Source organism: Panthera pardus, unplaced genomic scaffold (assembly GCF_024362965.1).
Source record: "Panthera pardus isolate Hobbes unplaced genomic scaffold, ASM2436296v1 HiC_scaffold_2, whole genome shotgun sequence".
NCBI classification, from domain to species: domain Eukaryota; kingdom Metazoa; phylum Chordata; class Mammalia; order Carnivora; family Felidae; genus Panthera; species Panthera pardus.
This window is the reverse complement of record NW_026526765.1, coordinates 98440830-98462034: the sequence shown is the minus strand read 5'-3', so window position 1 is coordinate 98462034 and position 21205 is coordinate 98440830. Positions and strand designations below refer to the sequence as shown.

Here is a 21205-nt window from a genome sequence, read left to right as displayed (position 1 = left end):
CCTTCTTGGTGCTCAGACAGGAGCCAATGCTGCCCGGCTCCAGATCAGAGTGGAATCAGGTGCCTTCGGGATTTTGTAAAGAGTGCTGTCACTGTCTTCTAACCCAATCAACCTCGGAAGACCAGCTTTTTAGGCAGATCTTGATGAGCAAGGACAGCAACAGTTTTGATTCCCACTGTCTTTTAGCAGAAGCCACCCCTCTGCACCCGCTCCTTGAACAGATCCAAGTTCAAGGAAAAAAAAAAAAAATTCAGCAGTGACCTTCCAACAAGGTTCCAGTAAGGAACTCTTGTTCCTTTGTATGTTCCTCCACTTTGACCTCAACGGGAGGTCCCGGGACCTCCTCCTGGGAAAGTCCTGTTCCTTTTCTTTGCCTCAGAGCCCATAAAATAGCAACGACAAGACTGATTCCTGCGCATTCTGAAACAAATTGTTTTTGTAATTGTAGTAGGGAAGCTATTAGTACTGTAATGATAGTCCTTATGTAACATGATAATTAGAACGAAGTAACATTATAAAGAAGTAAGCAAGTAACATAATTAACAATGGCCAACCATAAGAAATCAGAAAATAAGTGGATTCTTTAATTTATTCCTTTATTCGACAAACATATCCTTCATTCAGGCTACTTTGTAATGTGACGTTCTAGACCAGTCCCTGTGCTTTGGCCAGACCTTGAAGCCCTCAAGGAGTTTACAATACCATGACTCTTTCCTGAATTCTTGACAGGCTTTTTTATACTGGTGTGGAACTGTAAAGAGCTTGATAAATTGTCTTTGTGTCCACAGATTTTGAGCCATATAAATTCATTGATAGCGAATTTCACAACTGCTTGTTTTTTCACAACAAGACGGGATGCCAGATTACCTTTGATGATGACTATAGTGCCTACTGGATTTACTTTGTCAACTTCCTGGGGACACTGGCAGTGTTGCCAGGGAACATCGTGTCTGCTCTCCTGATGGACAGAATTGGGCGCTTAACGATGCTGGGTATGTGCTTGGTTTCATGTAAAATAAAGGAGCTGCCCCTGCAATCCACAGGGAGCCCGTTTCCCACTGTCCTCCCTATCCTCTTAGGGATTTGCATCCCACAGAGATGAGGAGAAATCCCTTAAGACCTTTCATTAAGACTAGAAATTATGTCTAATTACGTTTTATTTGAGCAGCTTCCATGAGTTAACAGCCTGAAAAACTAATTATGTGTGACTAATGTATATTTTTCCACTTAAGTAGCTGAGTAATTGATGATGTGCATTTCATGCTTGCTGTGTTTAGAAGGCTGTTAAAGAGGCAAACTTTTAATACAGGTGAACATACCTGTACCTGAGCTTTATGAAGTCAAGCCTACACCTTCCCCTTGGGATTCACTTTTGCTGAGAGATGTCAAAGACCCAAGGTTCTTGGTCTACTAAGATGATGAGAAACATTCCAGCCTTTTGTGTTCTTCATTGGCAGGTGGTTCTATGGTGCTTTCAGGGATCAGCTGTTTCTTCCTTTGGTTGGGCAGCAGTGAATCCATGATGGTAGGCGTGCTGTGTCTGTATAATGGATTGACCATCTCGGCCTGGAACTCTCTTGATGTGGTCACTGTGGAACTGTACCCCACAGACCGGAGGTATGTTAAAATGGGCCTCTAGGAAGAGGTGCTCTGAGCTTCATGGGACCACTGAAAAGTCATAGAATATAAGCCAAACTGTCATTTCCCAAAGGAAGTGAAAATCCAAAAATAGTATCTGGTTTATGAGGTTGTAGTTTTCACTCCTATTTCTTAAAAAGAAAATGTAGGGGAATATAGTTGCTAGTGGAAGAAATAATAAGGCAGTGAAACCGGTGAAGGGATTTAATTGTGTCTATGACTTAGTTTGGTGGCTAACAATAGGAGGAACCTTTAATGAAGCAGTGAGGGGCAGGATTTAACCCACATTTTGACCCACATTTTGAGTTGCTAATCAGTCCTGAGAGGGTCCTTACCTTCCTTTGCAAGTGTCTACATGAGCTCTGTATTAAGCAACCACGCAGAAGTCTCTAGACCATATCTTTTGACCTTCCTGGTCTGTTGGAGGGAAGCCCACCACATTCCAGTTACAACAACAACAGCAACAACACAGATTGCTATTAGAAGAAAAGTATGCATCAGACCCAAAGTGGAGATAAAAAGACTACACCTTTATCAGAGAAGGGGCTAAAAGGCAGAGTTTGGGGGTAGAGCTATAGCAGTTGAAAAACTGAAAGAATAGAAACCCTGTTTTTCCATTTGACATGAGCAAAGACAAATGGCCTCTGCCTTTTTTAATTTCATGTATACTTTGTCACCACAGAAGCCCTTTCTGCTGGAGGATAGGGTCAGTAGTCTCTGGACTCCAAAGTGGAGAAGGGATTTTTCTAGGACTATGCAGACATTTGGGGTAAGAATTTTCAACTGATCCCGAGTCCCTCCTTTTGTTTACTGGCCCCAATGGGGTACATTCTCTGCCTGTCCAGACTCTCTAGCTTAGATTTCTTCTTCATGAACATCTATCACTGAGCGTATAGAACACTAGCGGAAGTATATACCCATCTCCCGAAGAACATCTCAAACTCTCATGGATGTCTAATCAAATATTATTCTAAGTAACCTCCTATTGAATATTTAGGCTCTGAAAGGAACCACGTATTCCACATAAAGCATCTCCTTCATTCATTCAACAAACATTGATTCTCGTTTGTGAGTGAGCTCCTGGGGCAAATGCCAAAGGCCTTAGGATGAGGGTGCTGCCAAAAGAGAGAGAGAGAGATTAGGACTCATTAAGACTCTGCAGTATTAATTGAGTATTCTTTTATCAACCCTTCATCTTGCAAACAGGGCCCAGAGGTAGATTAAACTATACATTTAAAATAACACCCTGGGGTGCCTGGGTGGCTCAGTCAGTTGAGCATCTGACTCTTGATTTCGGCTCAAGTCATGATCCAGGGTCGTGGGATCAAACCCCACATTGGAGTCCACACTGGGCATAGAGCCTGCTTGGGATCTCTCTCCCTCCCTCTCCCTCTCCCTCTCCCTCTCCCTCTCCCTCTCCCTCTCCCTCTCCCTCTCCCTCTCCCTCTCCCTCTCCCTCTCCCTCTCCCTCTCCCTCTCCCTCTCCCTCTCCCTCTCCCTCTCCCTCTCCCCCAAGTGTGTGCTCACACTCTCGCTCTCTCTCAAAATAAAATAAAATTAACCCCTTAATGTTAAAGCAAGGCTATGGCATTGTCAGATGCCTTTTTGTTATGCACTTAAGAGTTTGATACTCTTTTAGATGACTCAGGTGCTAATCCATCTACCATAAGGGATGGTACTCCTCTATGGCAAAATCTGGCTTCAAGAAAACCCATGAATTTGGCAGATCCCCCCCATGAGAAACATAGGCCAGCTCTAATTCTGTTGTTGAAAATGTTAAACATCAACTAAAGCAAGAACAGAAACATGCACAAATTTTATTAGGGGACATGCCTGTGTAAAAGAGAACAGAGAGGGAAGTGAAGTCTGGGAGAGTTGCCCCGAAGCCTGAGCCCCAGCAAAGGACCGAGGAAGGATATTTGGGTGGACTGCCCCAGACCTCCAGCAGTCTCAGGAAGGTTTGGCAAGGCTGTTGAAGGGGGCGGGGGGGGGACGTCAGCTTCCAGCAAGTCCTGTGTGTCCCGAGAACCAGCCTGCAGTAGCACTCCGGACATGCTCGGTTATTGGAACAGCAGAACGTGGGGATGGATTTGAGAGCACAGCAGCTGGGGCAGCAACTTGGATGTCCGAAAGGTGTGTTTACACCTCAGCCACACCTTTGCTGGAGGACACTCTCCAGCTCTTATACAGATGTAATTAGATACTGTGCAGCAAGTCAGTGTGTTCAGTGATCGAGAGATAACTGGCCCTCCAGCACTGCCAGGGCCCTGGTGAAGGAGCTAGTACTCCCAACTCTGTTTCCAGCTAAAACTGTCTCTTCCATCTCTGGCCATCTCTGTTCCTCTGGGTCACACAAAGAGGTCTCCATGGCTCTCTGGCTCATCTGTCATAGGAAAACTCCAACAGTTTTGCATGCAAGCATCCTATGGCCTCTTCTCCCCAAGAAGGCAGAAGAGTACATCTTGACAAGAATTCTGACTAGAGCCTGTGATATTTCATATTGGAACGTAAGCACTGCCAATTCCCTGCCCAGTTTCTAGAATCTGCCCTTCATGATCACAATAGGACGCTCTGATTCCAGGTCCCAAGCTCAAAAAGTAACTTTTGAAGCCATTTAACAGTGATTTCCTATCAAAATCCCAGTCCAAATGATTCTATCTGGGGAACATAATGGAAGGTATAGTCTAAGTGCTATATGGCAGTTACTTAACACTTGAAAACCACATTTGTCAAGCACATGGTGGCTTTTCTTTTAATGTTCTATACCTTTGGCTTTTCCTAGGGGTTATGTTTGCCTTTACTGTGAAACACCAATGAGGACAGGACACCACCCTTTACAGTGTACTTTTCCCTCTGTGCACAGTCCACCCCCCAGTATGCAGGGAGCTCTGGAACCCCTCATAAGCAGCTGCTCTGTTCCTTCATTTCCTGTGATAAAAATTGGTAATTCTTCACATTTCACTCTCTCTTATGCAGTAAGGGGGCCCATCTCTTCTAAATCTGCATGGTCCAGCTAGTGCTTCATTCCTTCTCATTCTGATTTGCCCTCTTTTCTTCCTCTTTTATTGAGTTTGTGTTTTTCGTAAGTTACCCAAATTATTTCCCAAAGAGGCAAGGAAATTAAAAATTGGAATTAGACACACTTACAAAAAATAGCACGTTTTTGTGCCTAAAACATGAAACAGGAAGTACCTACAAGCACTTTTTGTTAAGAAGACCTCTGTTTTTCCCCTCTGCATGCCACATTTTACTTCTGAACACCAGGTATGGGGGGCTTTCTTAATTTTCTACAATTCATAGCAAACAACCGCTATATGTCCTACGACTTAACTCAATTCTGACAGCATCTATCTGGAAATAGCCTCAGATCCTACAGGCTAGGGTCTCAGTTCCCACAAGACTGCCCCCATTTCAGACGCCAAACACAAGTCAGGTTATCACCTGCACTTCTGACCTACTGGCTATAAATTGGAGTTCTCACAACCCCTTCCTTGGGTTTGAGAATTTGAATGGCTCGCAGAACTGAAGGGAACATTTACTTACATTTACCAATTTTATAAAAAGATGCAATTCAGGAAGAGCCAGATGGAAAAGATGCATAGGGCGGGGTATGAGGGAAGGGCCCGGAAGCTTCTGCTTCTCCAGCTGCCACGACCCTCCCAGTTCTTCCAGTGTTGACCAACTTGGAATGTCAGCATCTTGTGGTTCAGGATTTTTATAGAGCCTAATCTCTAGCCCACCCCTTCCCAGTTCCAACCCTCTAATCACTTGCTCTTTCTAGATCAGCCCCATCTGGTCGCTTTCTAGGGGCCCCACCCTAAGTCACCTCCTTAGCATAATAAGCTCAGGCATGATGAGAGGGCTGCATTATGAATAACCGAAGGCATGCCTGTCACTCAAGTTTTAGCAGCTAGAAACCTGGACAGAGACCCCCATATATTTCTTAGAGCACACCTTCCTCCTGTGTAAGTGTCACTATGATTCTTCTATTTTTAAAACCTCAGCATCAAAAGTAAACATGACATAATGATTGCAGTCTTAAACAGATACTTGATGACATTTCAGCTTTCCCCTCAGGTTAGAAAGATAATGGACAGTAACGGTGCATAATACAATCAGGGGCAGAGAAAGGAGTGGAAGGACCCTCACAAAGACACAGACTTGTAGAAAACTCTGGGCTGGTAGTGCATCCCCATTGAGTCATTTTAGTGGAGTCTGTGTAAGATCCAGTTTGTTGATGGAGATGTGAGGGGATCCATTTTTTGAAATAGAAGCTTAGGGAAACATTTTAGTATATTCATTCTGTGACACTCTCTGACATCAAATATATGGTGTCTTTTCCAACACCAGCCAGTTCTCCAATCTTGACACCACGTGGAGTTAGCATCAGATCCTACAAGTTAAAGGGCTCAGTGTCATGAGACTGCCCCTATTTCAGATGCCAGCTGCAAATGGGGTGCCCAGGCAACTCACACTTCTGCCCGGCCAACTACAAATTGATGAATTTCCACAACCCTGAACACATTTGATACTTTACTATATAAAGTACTTGGGTGAGGTAAGGAAGAGTCCCAAGTGCAGGAGCCTCTGTTCCCATGGACTTAGTTAACTTACACCACCCGGCTTCCATGTGAATGCTTTCACCAGTCTGGAAGCTCTCTGGATTTATAGAGGTTTCATTATGGAGGCATGACTGATTAAATCATTGGTCATTGGTGACTTAATTTCATCTTCAGCTCCTCCCTTACCTAGAAGTTTGGGGTGGGGTGGGGGGCTAAATTTTTCAACTGTCTATTCATATGGTTGGTTATTTCCAGAGACCAGCCCCCATCCAGAAGCTATCTAGGAACCCCTTAAAATAAAGCAGAGATGACCTGTAGCTTTCTGTTATTATGTGGAAAAACTGAGATTTTATTGTTTTTATTTTTTTTAATGTCTAGTCATTTTTTGAGAGGCAAGAAGGGACAGAGCGTGGGCAGGGGAGGGGTAGAGAGAGAGAGGGAGACACAGAATCTGAAGCAGGCTCCAGGCTCTGAGCTGTCAACACAGAGCCCGACACAGAGTTCGAACCTACAAACAAGATCATGATCTGAGCTGAAGTCAGATGCTTCACTGACTGAGCCACCCAGGTGCCCTGAATGTTGAGATTTTAAAGACTGATACAACTCAATGTTACCCAGAGTAGGTGAGGGTGGAATTAGTGCTCAGAGACTGTTATGGGAATTCTAAAACCAGGCACAACATTTTTAGAGGGAGGAATTTTTTTCCTATAGGTGAGGTGTTGTTTCCTCTGACTGCTCTCAAGACTTCGTCTTGGTGTGGACTTCTTTGGGTTACCATGTTTGAGGTTCATGCAGCTTCTTGAATCTGTAGGTTTGTGTCTCTTGGCAAATTTGTCAGGTTTTCAGCCATTATATATTTGAATATGTTTTCTCTTCTTCTGCCTAAACTCCAGTGACATAAATATAAGATCTTTTGTTACAGTCCCACAGGTCCTTGATGCTCAGGTGATTTGTTTTTAGTCTATTTGCTCTGTTTTTCTGATTGGATACTTTCCAGTGTTTTCTCTTCCAGTTCACTGATTCTTTCCGCTGACTCCTCCATTCTGCTGTGGAACCCAGTCACTAGGCATTTTTTTTCTATTTGTCATGATGTTTCCTATATTCTTTATTTTTCAAGTGTGTTGATAATTGTTCAGTGGAGCATTATCATCATGACTGCTTTAAAATCTTTATCAGATAATGCTAATATCTGTCATCTCAGTATTGGCATCTCTTAATTATCTTTCCTTATTTTGTTTGAGATCTTCCCAATTGTTCTTAGGATGACTGATATTCAGTTGAAAGCAGTCATTTTCATGTTTTCTTATACTTTAAATCTCTTGTAACCCATTAATTTCTAGAACTCTCTGGGAGGAGAGAAGGGTATGCTACCTCATTATTGCCAGGTGAAGGTAGATGTCCAATGTCCCCACTCAGCCTCTATTAACAAACAACCAAGAGGGGGTGTCCTCGTTACTGCTGTCCCCCAGTGGGAGTCCAGTCTCCCCTCATGATCATGATACCATGGAGGGGAAGAAGGGAGAAGGGAAGGAGCTCATTACTGGCCAGCAAGAGTCCCAGTTCTCTACTTAGCCTTCCCTGATACCACTTCAGAGGCAATATCGAGGCACCTCGTCACCGTTTTGTGAAGGTGGAAGGGTCTCTCCTTGGCATTTGCTTGTATGCCTGGCAGTTAGGGCAACAATTTTCCTGGTATTCGTTTGGAAAAGAAAGAGTATTATCTAAACATATTCTACCTTTCTAGGCTGCTCCTCGTTGGGCACGAGAGAGCAGAGTTTGTTGAGGCTTTTAAAATAATCTGTAGGTAGTGGTATTTCCACACCGCCATGTTCTTTGGTTCCGAGTCTGAGACCAATGCAGCAAAAATGAATAAATAAATAGAAATAAAGTTTTATAATGCAGGGTACTCACACCTCTCAAGTTCCCTAGCTACTCTGCTTTTTCCTTCTGTCTTTCAGTCTTATGTTTGCTTTATAGTAGCCAGTATTTTTTAGCTGTAGTTAGTGGGAATACTCATGAAAGTATGACTATTCCATCTCCATATGAATTTTAATATTATTCATTTACTCAACTACTTTCTTTTTTGAGTGCCTGTGATACAACACTGAACACACTATTTGGGGTCAACTCCCACAGAGCTTATGTAAAAGTGAACATCAGGTACAGTAGAGTCAGGTCAGAGTTGTTGTGAGGCAAGTAGACGGTGCTGTGAAAGCAGAGAAGAGGTCTTCCTGTCACTTCCTGAGAAGTGACATCTGAGCTAAGACCTGAAATATAGTAAGTGATAGCCAGGCAAAGAGATAGAAAAAGAACATTGCAGACGACACACAAAATACTATCTGAAAAGTTCTGGAAGCAAAAGTTAACAGAAGTAGGTAAGTAACAGATCATGAAGGATCTTATAAATTGCATTATCCTGTGGGTGATGGGGAGCCCTTGAAGTGTTTTGGGAAGAGGGACAAGATCAGACAAGAGCTAGAGAGTTTACTCCAGTGGCCAGAAAGGCAGCAGGAGGACTGGTTAGGACACTGAAAATAGTGATGTGAACTAGAAAATGTGGGTAGAAAAGGAGAGAAATCAATATTCAACATGTTCACAGAAACTTAGAGATACAATAAACAAAATTTCGTGGTGGGTTAGATGGTGGGATGTGGAAAGAGGTTGTCAAAGATGATTCCAATTTCTGCCTGTGCAGTCGAGTGGATGGTGACGGGCATTTTGAGATTGGGACACAGAAGGGAGAATAGGTTTGGGCTGGCATCGGGAAGATAATGAGCACCATTTTGGATATGTTGGGTTTTCGTGTCAACCTGACATTGTCTGATAGGCATTTGAATTACTATGTTTGGATGCCAGAAAGACACCTGAGCTGGGGATAGAGTGTTCTTTCACTAATTCGTTAAACAGATGGTTTTGGAATATGTATCACGTGGCAGGAATTATTCTGGTTCTTGAGATACGGCAGTGAACAAAACAGACCAAAACCCCTGGCTTGATGGAGCTTATATTCTAGTTGGGGAAAGACAGTCAAGAAACAATTAGATAAGCAAAGTAGATATATCAAATGGTCCTAAGTAGAAGGAAAATAAAGTTACATTACGGCATAGAGGGCACTGGGGCCAGGGGATGACTATTAATACGATGGTCTAAGAATATGCGACTATAAAAAATGACATTTAAGCAAAGATGCAGGAAGATACTTCAAAGAGAACATTCACAGCAGAGGCAACAGTGAGTGCAAAGGTCCAAGGGTGTAAGTGCGAGACCACTAGCAGGAAAGGTAAAGAAGCTTTTTACCCTGGAGCAGCATAAGCAAGGTGGACTGCAAGAGGCAGTAGGTCAGAGTGGACACAAAAGGCTTTGGTCTTCATGCTGAGAGACATGAAAATCCATTGGAGGATTTTGAGCAGAGTAGTGACATGATCTCAAGGATGTTTTCAAGGAGAACTGGCCTTTGTGTTTAAAATACATTATAAAGGATCTGAGGTGGAATCAAAGAGACCAATTGGGAGTGCACTGCAATTATTGTGGCAAGATGCAATAGTGCCAGTGGACAGGGTAAGAACTGGTTAGATTCCAGGGGCACCTGGGTGACTTAGTCAGTTAAACATCCAACTTCAGCTCAGGTCACGATCTCACAGTTTGTGAGTTCGAGCCCTGCACCAGGCTTTGTGCTGACATCTCAGAGCCTGGAGCCTGCTTCGGATTCTGTGTCTGTCTCTCTCTGCCCTTCTCTGTCTGCCTCTCTCTTTCTCTCTCTCTCTCAAAAATAAACATTAAAAAAATTAAAAAAATAAAAAGAAGTTGGTTGGATTCTGAAAATATGTTGCAGACCAGAGGCATTACTGAAAGTTTGGATGGTGAGGTATGGGAATGAGTTGTTGGGGGAAAAGATACTCAGAATGACTTCCAGGCTTTTGATTAGAGCCACTGAAAGCCTGGAATTGCCTTTGTTTACATAGGAAAGATTGTGTGAGGGGAAGGTTAAGGAGAAAGAATCAGCAGCTCAGTTTTGTTCATGTTAGGTTTGAGATGCTATTAAATATCCAAGTGGAGACGTCGGCTAGGCAGTTCCATGTATGAGGCCAGAGTTCAGGGGAGAGGACTAGGTGGGAGGTAAAAAGGTGAGTCCTTACAGTGTATAGATGAAATTTAAAGTCATGATGTCAGATGACACCACCAAAGGACGACTTGTAGATAGAGAAGAGGGGAATTCTGAGAACTCAGGCCAGAGACATGAGAGAATCCAAAGGTCAAGCTGATAAGGAGAAGTCAGGAAGGGAGATGGAGACTGAGTGAGTGAGGTAAAAGGAAAAGACATTAGGTAGGTCCCGGGAGCCAAGTGAAGAAAATGGTTCCAGAGGAGGGAGTGATCAGGTATGATAGATGCTGGTCATGGACCAAATAGATTAGGGAATTTGTTACTAGAATTGGAGTTATGGCAGCTACTAAATTACTGGCATGGAGGTGAAGATCGGGGCCTCCTCACCTGTATCAAGGCAAAAGCCCAGTAGCCAGACTCCCATCCACAGCAACAGGTGATCCTGAGGCAGCCCCAGGTTTGACACAATCTTGAGGTTTAGCTGACTTCTGTACCCCAGACAGGGCTGAATCTGCAGGTGGGAGATAAATGGCCCCACCTGTAAAGACGGGAGGACCTTAGGGACAATCAACACGTGTACACATGTGCATGTTTGAAGACAACCAACCATCCCTTTGTTCTTCTGCACTCTTGTGGCATAACTCTCCTGGCAGTTGGGCTGGTGACCATATGTGGAGATCAGGCAGTAGGGTTAGAAAGGCTGGGGGCGGGGGAGCGGGGAGCGGTAGTTCAAGTCAAAGGAAACAAAAAACAGAGGCCTACAGGAGAATAATGTGTCTGAGAAGGCAAAGGGTCTAGTCCCGTGGTAAACCCATCAGGGTAAGGAGATCCAGAGTTACCATAGCAGGTAACAGCATAGGCAGCAAGTTTAGTGTACCCGGCTAGGAGACAAGGAAGGGTTCAACAGGCCAGAAACTCGGGCAAGGAGAGTAGACGACAAAAAAAAAAAAAACCCAGCCTGTCAACAAGTGGTCAGAGTAATTAGGAGGCATCGTCATCTGCAAAAATGAGGCCTGACACTGAGGAAGGGCTTTGTAAGTCAGAAATCTCTGTAAACTCTACACTTAGCACAACAGGACAATACTAGCTTGCAGCTGACCCTCAGTAATGTTCATTGGAGCTGCCTCTTGCCCAAGGCCAGAACTAGCCCAGGTGGAGGTGGGGTGGCAGAACTACAGTGAAATTTGGGGGAGGGAGGTGCCTCTCTGTTCATGCACTCAGCTGTGACCAACCACCTCCACTCGATCCTCTACCTTCATCCCAACTCTAGAGTAACAGCTGGGGATCCTTGTCGAGGCCAGCTGCACAGTGCCCCTTAGGACCTACCACAGTGACTGGGACTCTGTGGTCCGTGTGGTGCACTTCTTCTTCCAACTCTGAATTTCTGAATTCTGAGGCATGGCCTTGAGAAGCAGAGAGCAGTACTTGCAGTTCTGCTGGGATCGATGGGGGGTTGGGACAATAGAAAAAGCAAGTAGTTCTAGCTTGACAGACAGATAGTGAGGCTGGGAAGACAGGATAGCTTTGAGAAGCATTACGAGGGAAGAAATGAAGAGCAGAGCAAAATGATAGATCTTTGAAGTTTGAGCATTATTGAATATACAAGTCATTGTATGGTATTTGGACAATTTCTAATCATCCCTATACAACATCAGCCTCTGTCCTGTGTCAAAAATAAGCAGGAGGCCTATTATATGTATTGTAAACAATGGGCAACTGATGTGAGACTCTTCTAACAGATGGGAAATATGACTACAACAGTGTACCAGAAAAAGAACAGATTTTCCCAGCTTGTCAGAAATCTAAACGGGAGCCCACCCACTGAACCACATTGGTCCAGGGGAGCTTCCTTTTTTCCATCATCTCTCCACACCGAGGTGCTGCCACCATCTAAATCATCTCAGTCTTCCTTGGACTGGGAGATGCCAACACAAAACATGTTCCATTTATTGGGTTCAGTCAAGGCTGGTTGGAGTCCCGCCCTCTCTCTTATAACTATGAAAAAAATAGTAACTTTTCCCTCATCTCTTTGAATCTTCAAAGAGTAAACAATATGTAATGATAGGTTGACCTTGATTGATCTAGTGTTCATTAATCCCATTCTTTTCTTCCCTTCTTTTTCTCCCCTCCTTGGTCAAGGTTTAAAACCCCCCTGAAAATCCTAAACATAGCCCACCTGATGTAAGAGGATCAGCTGCCTCATTTTCGTTCTCAGTTCCGGCCTTCCCTGTCATTCTGGGTCCAGGCGTGACTTCCTGCTGCCACACTGTGGGTGTGGCAAAGCTCCACTGCTGACGCTTCCTGTGTCCTTATGGCCCAGTGGCCATATTTACCCCTTCTCCATGGAGCTCAGGGCAAGGAAGTCCCGCTTTGTTAAGTGATGAAACCAAAGCTGTCCCTGCTTGGCCTCCACACAGAATCCCTCAGCCCAGCAGGCCTGTCTCGTGGGTATTCACCCAGCAGCATGCTCCTCGGCCTTTCTCTGGCCACTGGCCTCCTTCTTCCTCCCCCCTTACACATGCAGTTTCAGACATGACCTCAGAAAGCATTTGAAAGTAAACCCTGATTGATTCCACCTGCTATTCCCTGCTTGTCCTGGTCAGCTGCTGCTGTCACCCAACACTGCGGGATGGTCCTTTTCCTCCATGAGCTGAAACCAAGGCATCTGCCCAGCATTAACCAAACTAAGCCCCTCCCCTGAGGGCTGTTACTGTTTAGGCAGAGAAGTTCCCCATTCGGTCTCCATGCTCTATCCTGAAGGTCTTTAATCCTGGATCTTTTACTGACCAGCTGTGCGACCTCAACGAGACCACTCAGCATAACTGTGCCTTATTTGTTTGAGATACAAAATGAGGACGTTCTACATCTGTGGCTCTGAAGATAAAGACCATACTGATTTTTTTTTTTTTGAAAATTTTGAGATGAAGTATTCTTTCATTCAACTATCGTTTCTAACCAATCTACACTCCATCTGTGTCCGTTCACCGTGCCTTATTATTCTTTGTAGGCCTTTTCATTGTATTATACATGTTTATATTTTATGTGACCTGAGTCTTTTTGGCCATTCAGCCAATGTCAGACCCTTTTTGTCTCCGGCAGTTAGAAGTGGAGTGTGAGGGGGTGGGAAGTACGCTTCACCCACCACCTCCTCCCCAGGTAGTCTGTTATGATGGCAGCAAATCCTAGCAAATGTGCACATGGGCACAGAAACAGTCATGCAGCCTGTTCTGGACTCCGGGGAAGTCCATCTCTCTGCCCTTGGGTACTGAACAAGCCTTACACGCAAGGGCTATGGGAACATCAAGATATGCTGATGGCGGGGCCATCAGACTTAGAGCTGGTCAGGACTTTAAGTCTCAGGGTGCAGGGCCAGTGGCTCTAGAATCTGGGGTCTCAGCTAACGGTACCATTCCACCAGTTTTAGGTGGTTGGGCTTACAGGATACTTGTTCATCCATGGTGCTGAGGGCAGAACTTTCTTTCCAGTCAACTGCATATCAACCACTCATATCACCAATGAGAAATTGTCTCTTCGTTCATTAACAGACTTTTCTTCTGCACATTTCTAAAATGATGTGTAAAGCCCTAAATAACTTTCTCTAGCCTGTTGATTCCTGATTAACATGTTTCAAATTCTAGAGTATAGAGCAATTTCTCTTTATACTGAAGTACTTTTAAAGCAAGTTACCACCCTGATCATACGATGTTAAGGTGGATGTTTGTTTACTATCTGTTACCCACTAGAATGTGAGCTCCTTCAGGGATGGACTTTGTTTTCCTTACTTATTAGCATAGCTCTAGGTGAATGGGAAGAAGGGAAGTGAAGGGGGTGCTTTTGAAAATTCAGCTGGTTGGAGCGCCTGGGTGACTCCATTGGTTAAACGTCAGGCTCTTAATTTCAGCTCAGGCCATGATCTCAAGGTTTGTGAGATAGTCCCCCATGAGGGGCTCTGTGCTGAGCATGGAGCCTGCTTGGGATTCTCTCTATCCCTCTCTCTCTCTGCCCCTCCCCATTTGCGTGCATGCACGCAATCTCTCTCAATCTCTCTCTGAGTAAACAAACCTTAAAAAAAAATTAAAATCCAGCTGTTACGGGCTGTGGGTTTCCTGCCCATGTGGGATCTAGCACCGCCAAGCCCCATCTAGGTGAGCTGCTTAGACCTGTTGTAAGGGAGGTAGTACTCCTCTTCCCTTTCCACCTCTGCTGTCAGAGACTGTGACCTCCCAGTCCTTCAGCTGCCAGCTCCCCCTTGCCCACACCCTGCCTACTGGAAACCCTCCTCCTCTTCTCTTCCCCTTCCTCCACCAACAGCGCCAAGGATGCCTGGTGCTGCCAGAAAATACAAGGTAACTTAGATCAGTCCTTTAGCCTTTCTGGGGCTTGGTTTCCTCACCTGAAAAATGGAGGTGAGTCAGGCTCTGTGCTGAGGATTTAGGTCATCTATTTAACCTTATGTAATCCTCACTCCAAGCTTACAAGGTAAGGAGTCTTACTCCATTTTCTGATTAGGAAAATGATGCACAAAGAGGGCAAGTAACTTGCCCTGGGTCCCTGGGGCTCAAACCCAGCTGTGTGACCCTGCAGTGCTGCTCCCAGGACAGACATACCTACGTCTCTCCCAGCAGGTTTTGGTGGTGGTGGGGGGGGGGGGGGAACCTCTGAGAACTGGCTTCCTTTTTTTTTTTAATGTTTTATTGTTTATTTATTTTTGAGAGAGAGAAAGCAAGCAGGGCAGGGGCAGAGAGAGAGGGAGACACAGAAGAATTGGAAGCATGCTCCAGGCTCCGAGCTGTCAGCACAGAGCCCAATGCAGCACTGGAACCCAGGGTCCACTGTGAGATCATGACCTGAGCCGAAGTTGGTTGGATGTTAAATGGAGTGAGCCACCCAACCACCCCTGGGAATTGGCTTCTAAGAAGCTCACCTGGTAACTGGGAAATACAGTCATTTTCAGGAATCCTGGCCTTAGATGAACTCTGAATTCCCTCCCAGTGCTGTCTTTCACTCCATTATTATCCATCCTGGCCCAGGCACTCACCTAGTAGCTTCATCAGATACATGGTGACTCACAAAGACTCCCATTATTGCCCAACTGTGAATATTTGCATATCAACAGCACAAGCTGTAGGAAGACCCTTGATGGCGGTGGGGATGGGAGGGCTACTTTGGGCCCAGGGATTCCTCTTGGCTCACAAACCATAGGTAAGTCCTTCTCCACTTGTATGTGACTAAGGCAAGGCCTGCTTGCAGTGCTACAGGATGCCATCCTCCCAGGTTAGGGAGGACACACAAAGACCATACACACACACACCCACGACTTACCTGGATGAGACACACTTTCTCTTTGTTGAAAATCAGAAAGTAATTGAATTCAGCCTTTTCTGATTTTAGAATGTGAAATTAGGGTTATTTCCTCTATACAAGCAAAGATTATAGTCTGGCATCAGTAAACATGGCCTGACCAATGCCCATTAGAATGCCCTTCACAGAAATCTACTTCCAACATATTTTTAAGATGTGGGGAAATTCCTTCGTTCTTTCCACAAGTATCCTAGAGGGGTTAAGCAATGAATGAATGGAAAGACTCCACAGTCCTGCCCCAAAGATCAGGCTGAATCCAGACACAGAACTTTGAGATTGGTACAACTCAGTCCTTGGGGGGGGGGGGGGAGCGGTTGGGGGGACCTTGTTCAGCAGAGAGAGCCTCCATGACCGCCCAGAATCCTGCTTGAACAGCAGCTGCATAAAAGTTGGAAGAGAAAGAAACGATTCAGGTTAGATGAGAAACAGATCGCCTCTGGGGGAAATGAGCTGTGAAAAGCAGAGTAAATAAGAGAACAGGAGCAGGGAGGGAGAAGAAAAGAGGTTGGATGAAACCTTTGCCTTGGAATCCCGTCCTGTGGGCCATAGTCTCCCTCTTATCCCACCCCCACACACACGGTCTCATAAACGTTTCCCCTGCCTGTGTTACACTGCCTGATAGTTCCTAATGAACACATCCAGCCCTTGCTTGTGAAGGTGTTCATTGCAATATCATTCGTGTTCCCCTAGTTTGGAAAGCTCCCAATTATCCAGTGGTATGGTTACAGAAACAATGGTTATATGCCAAATCACTTCATTTTAAACAAAACATAAACAACGTGGGATGGTTTTATTAATTTTGGGGGGGAAGAACAGAAAGCAAAATTGTATAAATCCTGTGATTGGTGAAGATATGGATATGAAAATATGGAAATAAAAATATGAAAAATATGGAAGCACCCTGAAAGGAATTCAGAAATGAAAACCATTTTTTGGAGGGGGGGGCACGTAGATATTTTGCTTTTGTAATTTCCTTTGGTATATCATAAGAAATCCAATCAATTTGGGGCGCCTGGGTGGCTCAGTCGGTTAAGCCTCCGACTTCAGCTCAGGTCATGATCTCACACTCCGTGAGTTCGAGCCCTGCATCGGGCTCTGTGCTGACAGCTCAGAGCCTGGAGCCTGCTTCAGATTCTGTGTCTCCCTCTCTCTCTGCCCCTCCCCTGCTCATGCTCTGTCTCTCTCTGTCTCAAAAATGAATACAAACATTAAAAAATTTTTAAAAAAATGAAAGAAATCCAATCAATTCAAACATGCAGTTTTCTCTGGAAGAATTGCAGGGTTCTCAGCCCAGGATACACCTTAGATTCACACAGGACATAAAAAATATCAATGCCTGGGCTTCCAGTAGAGCAACAAAGTCAGAACTTCTGTGGGTGTGGCCCTAGGCATTGGTATTGCCACATCACTGTGGTTTTGTTTTTTTTTTTTAATGTTTATTTTGAGAGAGAATGAGAGCTTGAAGGGGAGCAGGGGAGGGGCAGAGGAAGAGGAAGAGAGACCCATACCCAGCCTGAGATCGCCTCCTGCCCTCTGCACCCCCATAGTACCCTGTGGCTATCTGTGTTACTGAGTTTAGCATGTTGTGTTTTCATGATCTTTTGGCATCCATCTTAATGCGAAAGAGGACTTTATCTTAGTAATTTTTGGGTCCCAAGTGTAGTACTTGGCATATAATGCTTAATAAATGCTTGTTAAATGAATAAATGCATAGAAGGATGTGTAATTTAGGACCATGTTAAGGACCATTTTGGGGTTTCTAGTGCTCCTAGCATTGCAGTTCAGTAGCTCAGATGGATTCAGTGGTGAAATTGCTCTTTTAGGTTAATCCGGGAAACTTGCCATCGTTTGTAACATTTCCGTGAGAAAAAATGAAATTCATTTTGTGCTTTAAAGAGCCAACTTTTGGATGAATCTTTAGATCCCAATGTACAGTAGTCCCCATTATCCGAGGTTTCCCTTTATGTGGTTTTGGTGGGTGACTCGTGTCAACTCAGGTCTGAAAGCAGATGAGCCTCCTCCTGATGCAGTGCCAGAAGGCCAGCAGTAGCCTAATGGCATGTCATGGTGCCTATGTCATTCACCTCATCGCACGTCATCACAATAAGAGGAATAAGTATAGGGGTGCCTGGCTGGCTCAGTCAGTAAAGCATACTACTCTTGATCTCAGGGTTGTGGGTTCAAGCCCCACACTGGGTGTAGAGATTACTTAAAAATAAAATCTTGAGGGGCACCTGAATGGCTCAGTCACTCAAGCGTCTGACTCTTCGTTTCAGTTCAGGTCATGATCTCACGGTTCGTGGGATCAAGCCCTGTGTTGGACTCTGTGCTAACAGCATGGAGCCTGCTTGGGATTCTCTCTCTTCTCTCTCTCTGCCCCTCTCCCGCTGATACTCTTTCTTTCTCTCTCTCTCTCTCTCTCAAAATAATTAAATAAACATTTTTAAAAAATAAAACTAAGAAAATAAAATCTTAAGAAAAAAAAGAAGAGTGAGTACAGTACAATATTTTGAGAGACCACATTCACATAACTTTTATGACAGTATATTGTTATAATTGTTCCACTTTCCTTTTAGTTATGGTTGATCTTACCTTGCCTAATTTATAAATTAAACTTTATCTTAGGTAAGTATGTATAGCAAAAATATGTATATAGAGTGTGGTACTCTCTGTAGTTTTAAGCATCCCCTGGGGGTTTCGTTGGAGCATCCCCCCTGCAAATGAGAAGGGACTACTGTAATACTGATTTAAGGACTGCCTATACGTTCCAAAATGCCCCTTGCTGAGTCCTTAGTATTCCTTTTCTAACTTCTACCACTGATTTGACTGAGTTACCCAAAAACAGTTTTCCCCAAAAGTTTAGACTAAGCAAAGAGAATGCTTACATTTTACCCCTTAACAGGTACATCCCCTGAGCTAAGTCTGGATCTGTGCCATTGCAGGCTTTTCAAAATGAGCATTTAATTGGTTTTCCTTTTTTTCCCATTAATTTTTTTAAGTAGGCTCCACACCCAACGTGGGGCTTGAACTCACAACCCTGAAATCAAGTGTCTCATGTTGTCCTGACTGAGCCGGCCAGGCACCCCTAATTTGTTTTCCTGACTTCAGCAGTCAACGGGGCAGATGCTTTAGTCAGTGTTTAAAATGGCTAACGCTGGCATGGCGCCTACTACGTGCTGGGCATTGCCTAAATGCCACTACTAGTCAGCATCCCCTGCTTCTTCCCAGGAGCCCCATAAAACCCCCCTCTGACCCTGCACTGAAGTCAGAAAAACCAAATAAGAAAGAGGCTGAATGTGAGGGCAAAACTATCCTCACTTTCCGGAATGGTGCCACCAGATTCCTTTTCCCAGCCTCTAACCAAAGCTGGAAATGGTATAAATGAACCGGCCCCTACAACATGGTGAAGGCCCTGGAGAAAGCACAGTCCGGCTGCAGTGAGGAAGGCCTGGCGGCCACATCCGCCATCAGCTGAGCCCGAGGGCTGCGGTGAGCCAGGTCCCTGCACTAGCACTGGGGTTCTCAGACAGGAGGAGTTAATGGGGCAGGGACAAAGCCACCTGGATAAAATGTGGAACAGGACTGCTGTTTGGGAAAAGAATTTCCACTTAAAAGATTTAAGTAGGTTGAGCAAGAATTGAAAACAAAGGATTCTGTCTGGAGAGGTAGGGGAACAAGGGATGGAGTTTATAGAAAGATAGTAGATCATTTCATTCTTTCTCCTTGGTACCTGTTGGATACAAGAAGGCACAGAACATCTTTGGTCTGAAAAAAAAAATTCATTAGTTTGTCCTGCTGCTGAGAAGTCAGCCAGTGAATTCCAGCCTTTGCAGACTCTGAGCTCTCTCTCCACCCTCCAAGGACTTAATGAGCACGAGGTGACTTGTACTTTGTGTGTCTGTAGGAGTTAATGGCATTCCTTTAATAAGACCAAGGGAATGAATGAACTAAAAGGTTAGTTACTTTATAAACAGATAACCCGCAAAGGAGAGCTACTTTGAGAATGATTTTTGTAAGACAGCTGTGTGTCCGATGCATGGGAAATTATACCCTTCTGCTCGCAAGTATTTGAAGAAAGAATTTACTTATCCAAGGAAAGGATGGTCACATTTTCTCAAATCCCAATGCTAATTTAAGGAAGCTGTGTGCTTTTATCCATACCAGATTTTCATGTGCAGAACTGCCTCAGCGTGGTAAAGGAAAATGGAGAGTCAGGATATAAAGATCTGATCATTGTTTTTGTTTTAGAAGCTTCTGATACCAGATTCTCCTGGTGTATGTCTCTTAGTGCTGTCCAGAAATCTCAGGAAGTTGTCCATTCCTCTGCTCCAGTGTCCATAACATAAGGAGAGAGATGCTCATATTTTATACCCTGTTCTGAGTGACAGCTTGGGAAAATACAGTTATTTTAACCCAGCTGTAATTTCTGCTTGGGTCCCTCTGTAGGTTCAGCATCGAGAGAATTCTTCCTACGGAAGAAACTTTTCCTCTTATCATCAACATACACACTAGCCATTTTTCGCAGAATGATACAGTTTATCTTACTGCTGTGAGATATATTTGCTAATTTATGACTCTAGAATCTAGAAACTAAAATGTGGTTTTAAAAAAAGTGAAAGAGGGGAGCCTGGGTGGTTCAGTCGGTTAAGCATTTTACTTTGGCTCAGGTCATGATCTCATGGTTGGTTTGATATGTGAGTTCAAGCCCCACATGGGGCTTTCTGCTGTCAGTGTAGAGTCAGCTTCAGATCTTCTGTCTCCCCCTCTCTCTGCCGCACCCTCCCCCCCGCCCCCCCATCTGGCACTCTCTCTCTCTCAAAAAAGGACTTTTTTTTTTTTAAGTGAAAGAGGCCAATCTGAAAGGCTACCTACTGTAGGGTTCCAACTATATGACATTCAGGAAAAGGCAAAATTATGGAAACCGTAAAAAGATCAGTGGTTGCCAGAGGTTATTGGCGAAAAAGAAGGGGTGAATAAGGGGAGCACAGGGGATTTTTTTAGAGCAGTGAAACTATTACTCTGTATGATACTGTAATGGTGGATATGTGCCATGATACATTTGTCAAAGCCCACAGAATATAAAACACAGAATGAACCCTGACCTAAATTAAGGACTAAATAATAGTGTATTAATATCGGTTCATCAATTGTGAACATATGTATCACACTAAGATGTTAATAATGGCAGTGCGGGGTGAGGGGGATATATGGGAACTGTCTTTGCTTTTCACTCAATTTTTTGAAATTTTTTTTGAAAACCTAAAACTCAAGAAAGTATTTAAAAAAAAAAAAAAAAGGAGTTCAGCCTCGTAGCATCTCCATGGAGGTGCAGAAGGCAGCGGATGATGATGTGGTCCTACTTAGGTCCTCTGTGGTACCCAACCTGCAGCTTCCTGCAATTTCATTTGAAAATAGTTATCAGCACATTAAATCTTATCTTTCTAGTCATTGTTACTACTACTAGTCTCTGTTTAAAAACAAAGCAAAAAGAAGAATGTAAAATTAGCCTACTCTCTTCTCAAGAAGTTCCTGTTTTACTGTC

The 21205-nt window shown here is 44.2% G+C and overlaps 1 protein-coding gene and 1 long non-coding RNA gene across 2 annotated transcripts in view; one reads left to right on the top strand and one right to left on the bottom strand.

Moving 5' to 3' along the window:
* The window catches only part of SV2C (synaptic vesicle glycoprotein 2C), a 227821-nt gene that overhangs the window by 197730 nt on the left and 8886 nt on the right, over positions 1–21205 (top strand). Inside the window, exons 11-12 of the mRNA XM_019462979.2 lie at positions 789–992; positions 1458–1617. Of these exons, the coding sequence (XP_019318524.2) occupies positions 789–992; positions 1458–1617 (364 nt within the window). The remainder of the gene's footprint in view (positions 1–788; positions 993–1457; positions 1618–21205) is intronic.
* On the bottom strand, positions 564–10798 carry LOC128778294 (uncharacterized). Its single transcript, XR_008423821.1, has 2 exons — positions 10690–10798; positions 564–1668 (listed from the first exon to the last, which is right to left on the bottom strand). It is a non-coding gene; the product is annotated as an uncharacterized LOC128778294 (long non-coding RNA).